Genomic DNA, 6,690 nt, shown 5'->3' with positions numbered 1-6,690 from the left:
AAAATACTCTTTGATTATCATCAAAAATACATTATTACATGAATCTAAAAAATCTGGGGAAAAAAGCTTTTTGGTTATCATCAGAAAATTGTATTCATTTCAAAACGTCAAAGTTTACACATTCCTATATTTAGAAATTGAATGAAAATCCAGTGATCTTTAAGTCCTCTCATCTCCATATTGTGAAAAAAAAAAAAATCTTTATACATTTTTATTTTGAGTTTTTGGATATTTGAACATTGAGCTCACACACAAATTGTTTTTAAAGCTGGAAATGCAAAAGTCAGTTATTTTTACGATAGAGCCAATATTTAAATTGCTCATAATGTTGTGTTTACATTGCAAATAAAAGTATTTAAGTTTATACCCGCATTGGCTCTGGCTACAGAGGATGATGCTTAAAACTCCTGATATTTCAGCCTTATGAGGAAATATTCTAGCGGGTTTTTTTTTTGTTTTTATTTTATTCAAGAACTTTCACAGAGAAAAAAATAAACTGTTGTCTTTTTAATTTCTATTAAAAAAAAACAAGAAAATGCTTTTTTAAAGGAGAGTTTAGTTTATATTTTTGTAAATTAAATCTTGATCAAAGTGATTTTATTTTTTAATTGGATTTGTTGTATAATAACTATATGTTTTATAAAATATCTAGTATTTTACTGTGCAAAATCTTCATTTCTTTAATTCACATCTTAGTCATCCTTTAAGGTTGTGTTAGAAATATTAATAAAGGTTTTTAAGATTGTCGCTCATTTTTCAATCCACTACTTTCTACAAATATTTTCATATTTTCTGCAGAATTAATTTAATTTTTGAACCCTGATGCAACGCATAAGAAATTCAAATTTTACTTAATTAAATTAAGTCAGATGTTCAAGTTTTGCTTTAAACCTGGCACAAAACTTCTTTCTTTTTTTAGATCAATGCATTTCTGCACATTGATTTTGCATAAATAAAGAAAACTAACAATTATAGAGATGAGACTGGCAGTTCAGTCTTTCTGAATGAGGTCATCCGATCTACAAAAGCAGTTTATATAGTTTAACTATATGAAAACTTGTTTTGTTTTAGGGCTGTGATGTCTGAGGCCTGACTTATGTCCATCAACAGGTTTCACATCGACTCTTTTGCATGTCTTCTGTTGAGTGATCAGTAAAATCAGCCACAAGGCAGTCAAATTTTAAAAGCAGCACATTTAATATTAAAAGTGGCCTTAAGGCTTTTTAATCTTGACAAAAGTCCTTTTTTTATTAAAACACAGGAAAAACATTTAGGTTTGTTCAAAAACTCTGGGCGACTATAAAAGTGAAACTGTAGAGATGCAAGAGTTCACTTGGATTGTATTAAAATTGAAAAAAAAAACAGACTTTTGGCATTAAGATGTCAGTGTCAGAATTCATGAGCGAGTAAAGTTTTTTTCTTTTTGATAAAGATTAAACGGTTTTCTTTAGACGTGAAGAGAAGCTTCTCTACACGTCGTCTCAGCAAACACTGAAACAACAAAACAGAAGAAGACCATCATCTTATCATTCTGTTTACCATGTTTTCTTCGCTTTTTCAGCATGAAAACCCAAACTCTGCTTCAAATGTTTCAACAATTGTTGCATTATTGATGAGACCAAGTTTGACTTGAATGATTTATTTAGACCAAACTGAAAGAACTCCAAATTTGGGACTGAAAGACACAAAGAACCTCATAGGAGTGAAATCCATTCTCTGAACTTTTTCTGCTGTCAGTCTTGTTAGAAACCCAACTGTCTTTTTGTCTTTTTTCCAGCGACTTCAACGAGCATCGACAGAAGTGCGCCCATAGAAATAGGTCTTCAAAGGCCGACGCAAAGTAAGTACAACCCAGACTTTTCTTTTTGTGAAAAAGAATGTCTTTTTTTTATTTTTTACATTTCCTTCAGTTGTGAGCTATTAACTGTGACATTTATTGTGTGTTAACCAAAAACATGTCTGTGTTGTTTTAGTAAAAAGAGCAGCCGATGAAGTCTCTTCTGAAGCAAAAAAACCAAGAATTGAAGTAAGTTTTTTGTGAAAATTATAATTTTGTAATTAAAAAAAAAACTTCTTGCAGATAATTACAGTCTTGTTTAGAAAGAGATGACACAAGACGGTGCAGATGATAATATATTTGATATTTTAACTTTTATGACTTCTCAGTGTTTGGATTATTTTGAACGTTTATGTGTTGATTTATTCATTAATCCTGAAATGCAGCTAATAGCTGGTTTTAATTTTAGGATGAGGAGCGAGTGCGTCTCGATAAAGAGCGTTTGGCTGCTCGTCTGGAGGGCCACAAAGAAGGAATCGTCCAGACTGATCAGATCAGGTAAAAACCCACAGTTGTGTGCTTAAAAAAACTAATTACAACCTCTTCTTAAGGGTTGAGAATAAAAAAAGGCATTTTTTTATAAAGCGTATGTAGGGAGAAAGTTGAACAGAATAATTAACTTGTAATGTTTTAATAGCTACAGTAAAAAGAGTCGGAACAAATGATCATATGTCGGTGCTCACTTTTTCTTTCTTTACTTTAAAATACTTTCAAATAATTTACTTTTAAAATTATGTTTTTTAAGGATTTTAATTATTTTCAATTGAAAACTGAATGCTAATTTCGTGCCAATACCATTTAGTATGGCCCTTTAGTAATGTATTTTTTTTCGTACTTAAATTACATTATTTATTCAGAAAGTGATTTATTTATTTAATAAGCTGAAAGATCGTGCTGGTGTTATTCTCCATACTGTTCCATTGAGGTTTCCTGGCATTTGCTAATTTAAACCCTTCCTGAATGTGAAGAATATTTTTATAGCAAACTGTTTGTGTCGTCAGTATTAAAGCAACTAAATCACTGTAGATCTGGATTTCTGCCGATAGTAGTGATGCAAAAGGGTCACTGTTATGCTGAACCTGAAGGAGTCTTTATCATCAGCTCTTAAGGTTTCAAAATCCTTCATATGAACCCTTTTCTTTGGCTGGAACTCTCATTCTCAGGTGTAGCTCCTCCCCTTTTGATGGAGTCCTGCACATCCTTAAAAATCCTGTAGAAATGAACATGAGTCGGCTGCTGAGTGATTTAAACTTCTTTTTAAGATCTCTGTCCGAGGCCATGTCGGTTGAAAAGATCGCTGCCATCAAGGCCAAGATTATGGCCAAGAAACGTTCAACCATTAAGACGGATTTGGATGATGACATCACCCTGAAACAGAGAAGCTTTGTGGACGCAGAGGTGGACGTCACCAGGGACATCGTCAGCCGTGAGCGGGTCTGGAGGACCAGGACCACCATCCTCCAGAGCACTGGAAAGGTCAGAGGTCATACTGAGCTCATCAGTGTTTGGGTGATTTGAGATGTTATTTGTTATTCGTAGCTTTCAAACTTAGACATTTTTGGAGAGCTTATTAATTGATTTGAAAGAAAAAAATGTCTTCATATTAACTATAAATACAATGAGAAAGTTTGGCAATAATTAAAAGCTCCGCCCTCATTTCAAACTTAAAAACCAAGATTGAGGTTTTTTTATGTTAAAAATGGTAAAACAAGCGCTCCACAGCAATGTTTTTAAAATACATAAAAAAATTGGGAAAGCTCATTTGTGTCCTAAGCATATATATAAGAAAGTTTTTGATTTATGGGAGGGTAAAGACTTGACAGCTACCCCCTATTGGAAATATCTCCATGACAACGCAACTTCCATAAAAACATTTAAAGCAAAAAAAAAAAGGAAAATAAAATATATTTCAAACATGTGGACAATTTTTGGCTGGGTTACTGGGTGCTATACTCTTTAAAAAGAAGAGAAAAACATTTTTATATATTTGTGTGTGAATAGTTTTTTTTTCTCTTCAGTGGTTTCTGTTTCTGTCTTAATATTTTGAAAAAAATAACATTTTACAACTTTAGACTATAATAGGAGTAAACCTATGAGTTAACTCTAGCAGATGAACTTTAGCAGATTATTTTAGGCTAACAGAGAGAATAGATCATTTTCCAGTTGTTCATGGCTGGTTAGACACTCATCAGTCAGATTTATAAACAGATGAACCCTACATAGCATCTTATTCACCTTTTGATTGTCATCAGTTAGTGTTTTGTTTAAAATTTTATTTTAACATTTTTCTTCAATATACAAAATTTAACATAGGAACAAAATCACCAAAATTGCCATTATTGATTCACTTTTGCTTACAAATCAAGTCGATATGCCCCTCCTCTTGTAGAAACACATGAATAACCTGTTCAAGTGTTTCTTTTTCTTAATGCTTCAACTGCTGTGTCACATTCTCTGGGATCTTCAGCGCCCTCTGCCTTGAGGCAGGCGTACTGAGGGCCTCGCCTAGTGTATTTCTAATGCACATTTTTAGTGGATAAAAAAAATAAATGGGTGACAAACTGGCATCAGTGTAATCAGACGATTGGCAGGAAATATTGCAAATGAGGTTTTGGAAAAATAGTGTCTTTTATGAATTAGTAAAGCGCATGCGTCACCAGTGCCTCTGCTGCCGCATTCGTGTATTTGTACATCATATTTGTAAAATTTCTACCTTTTTACCAAAGAAATGTTGAAATTTCATACAGAAAAAAGTATTCAGAGATTAATATTTGATTTTTATTTTACATTTTTAAAAAAGCACAGCCTCACTTGATTGCAAGACACTGTCATTTATCTGCATGCCATGAAGGATTAGACTCCATATTTAATCTGCTACAAACAACTTCAGAAAAATGACTCTTTCTGCACTAAAATTAACATGTTAGAATACTGTTTATGCCTCTGTCTTTTTTAGTTATTTTACTGTTAGCCATTGTTGCCCTAACAATCCAATTCTTCTACTTTTCGTTGGTTTTAAGTGGATCAGTGAAACAAACCTAATTTTCTGTGCAGTCAAACACTTCACTGGATTCCACGTTGATCCAACTATAATAACATTTCAATATTTTCGACTGAATGCAGCTGTGATCTGCACTGGTCTGTTGCCCCGGTACTTTAATAGATGTTTGTTCTAGCTAGTGATGCAAATCAAACTGAATTCCACTAGAGATCGGTGCAGACTTTGTTTTGCTGGGGAATCCGAAAGTAAAAAGATTATCTATACAAAGAGAATGCCTTTCTAGTTTAAATTAAAGGAAGTTTTCATTATAATTTTGCATTTATTTTTTACATTTTGAGGTTCATGCTTAAATATAATGTAAAAACTGAGAGATTGAGATTGTAGTTTATTCTCATATGAAATGTTCTTTGACCTGGAGTTTAGTGTATACAGACATCAGTAGGTTTTTTTTTAAGTCGAGGGATTACATTTCAATACTTTTAGTTTTATTATCTGACACTGAAGTAATAAGAAACAGTTATTTATCAGCACAAGTAAACACAAAAATAATGTTTGATCATTGACTTCATTTCACATGAGCAGTGCTACACGTTTCCAGTTTATTGCTTACATAAATGCAGAGGCCCTGAACTTGCTCATTGTTTTTGTCAGGAAACCGTGAACTAGTAGAGACTGCAGCTTCTGTCATCAGCAGAAAACAAAAACACATCCGACATGTTGTGTGAAATGAATACTGCACACTAACTCTACTTTATATCGCTTTATTGTGAAATAGGGGGACTTTCACGTCAATTGTAGCAGAAAAAAAAAATTCCAGGTCTGCTTTACTGTGTATAAAAAAAGAGTTGACACCTTAAAGTTAACACAAAAATTAAGTAAAACAACAAAAATAGTTATTTCTTAGTGGTTGATCTTTTTTAACTGTCTGCTGACTACCTCACACAGACTACTTTAGACATCATTTTAATTGTCAGATTTATTTATTTAATTAAATTAATTTAAATTAAAGAAACTTAATACAAAAAATATACACATTTTTTTACACATTTAAGTCACTTTTTAGTTTTTTAAATGTGATTAGTATTTAAAGGAGGGAGTGGCATTCATCTTTCAACCACTAGGTGGCAGCACACGGATTTATTTCCGTTCATCTTTGGAGTGGTGGACATGAGGCGCTCATTTCAGAACCTTCTGTTCAGCTTTATTGTTTGACCTTATTGGCAAAGCTAAACAAAAATGTTTTCAGTCGGGAACATTTTGCCATCATGAAGCCAACTTCTGAGACCTTAAAATAAAAAGAACTAATTGGCATGCTTTTTAGAAAGTGGTATGTCTCTCTTCATTTAAGTGGATGGTTAAGTTTATTCCTTGGTTTAAAACATTTAGGCAATTTGTTAAATGTGTACATTGATCATTGTATTTGTGATTGAGGGCACATTTATCAAATGTTTGCTCTTGTTTGTGTTTTGTATTCAAACCCTTTAGCTATTTTAAATGTGTCTTGATTATTTTTCCTGACCAGCTTGAACTCGTCCTGTTTTTCTGTCTTGCAGACGTTCTCAAAGAACATCTTTGCCATCCTCCAGTCAGTAAAAGCCAGAGAGGAAGGGCGAGCGCCCGAGCAGAGACCAGCACAGAACACTACCCAAGTGGTAAGAACATCTTACCATCAATTCCAGCTTTGAGGTTACTAGAAGATTTAATGCGTTAATGCTTCCACCTTCTGCTGCTTCCAGGACCCGTCTTTAAGGAACAAGCAGCCTGTTCCTGCTGCCTACAACAGATACGATCAGGAGAGATTCAAAGGAAAAGAAGGTCTGTTTGCTTTCTGCTTCTGTCAGGGTTAAGGTTT

General features: G+C 33.3%; 1 protein-coding gene across 1 annotated transcript in view; it reads left to right on the top strand.

Annotated features, from left to right (window-relative positions):
* Positions 1-6,690, top strand: part of cdc73 (cell division cycle 73, Paf1/RNA polymerase II complex component, homolog (S. cerevisiae)) — a gene marked incomplete at its 3' end in the record, with an annotated part of 23,609 nt that overhangs the window by 2,202 nt on the left and 14,717 nt on the right. Inside the window, exons 4-9 of the mRNA XM_024274327.2 lie at positions 1,778-1,840; positions 1,974-2,026; positions 2,247-2,335; positions 3,100-3,313; positions 6,392-6,490; positions 6,575-6,653. Of these exons, the coding sequence (XP_024130095.1) occupies positions 1,778-1,840; positions 1,974-2,026; positions 2,247-2,335; positions 3,100-3,313; positions 6,392-6,490; positions 6,575-6,653 (597 nt within the window). The remainder of the gene's footprint in view (positions 1-1,777; positions 1,841-1,973; positions 2,027-2,246; positions 2,336-3,099; positions 3,314-6,391; positions 6,491-6,574; positions 6,654-6,690) is intronic.

The sequence above is a fragment of the Oryzias melastigma genome, linkage group LG17 (assembly GCF_002922805.2).
Source record: "Oryzias melastigma strain HK-1 linkage group LG17, ASM292280v2, whole genome shotgun sequence".
Classification (NCBI taxonomy): Eukaryota; Metazoa; Chordata; class Actinopteri; order Beloniformes; family Adrianichthyidae; genus Oryzias; species Oryzias melastigma.
The sequence above is the reverse complement of the archived record's forward strand: the minus strand, read 5'-3'. Positions and strand labels throughout refer to the sequence as shown.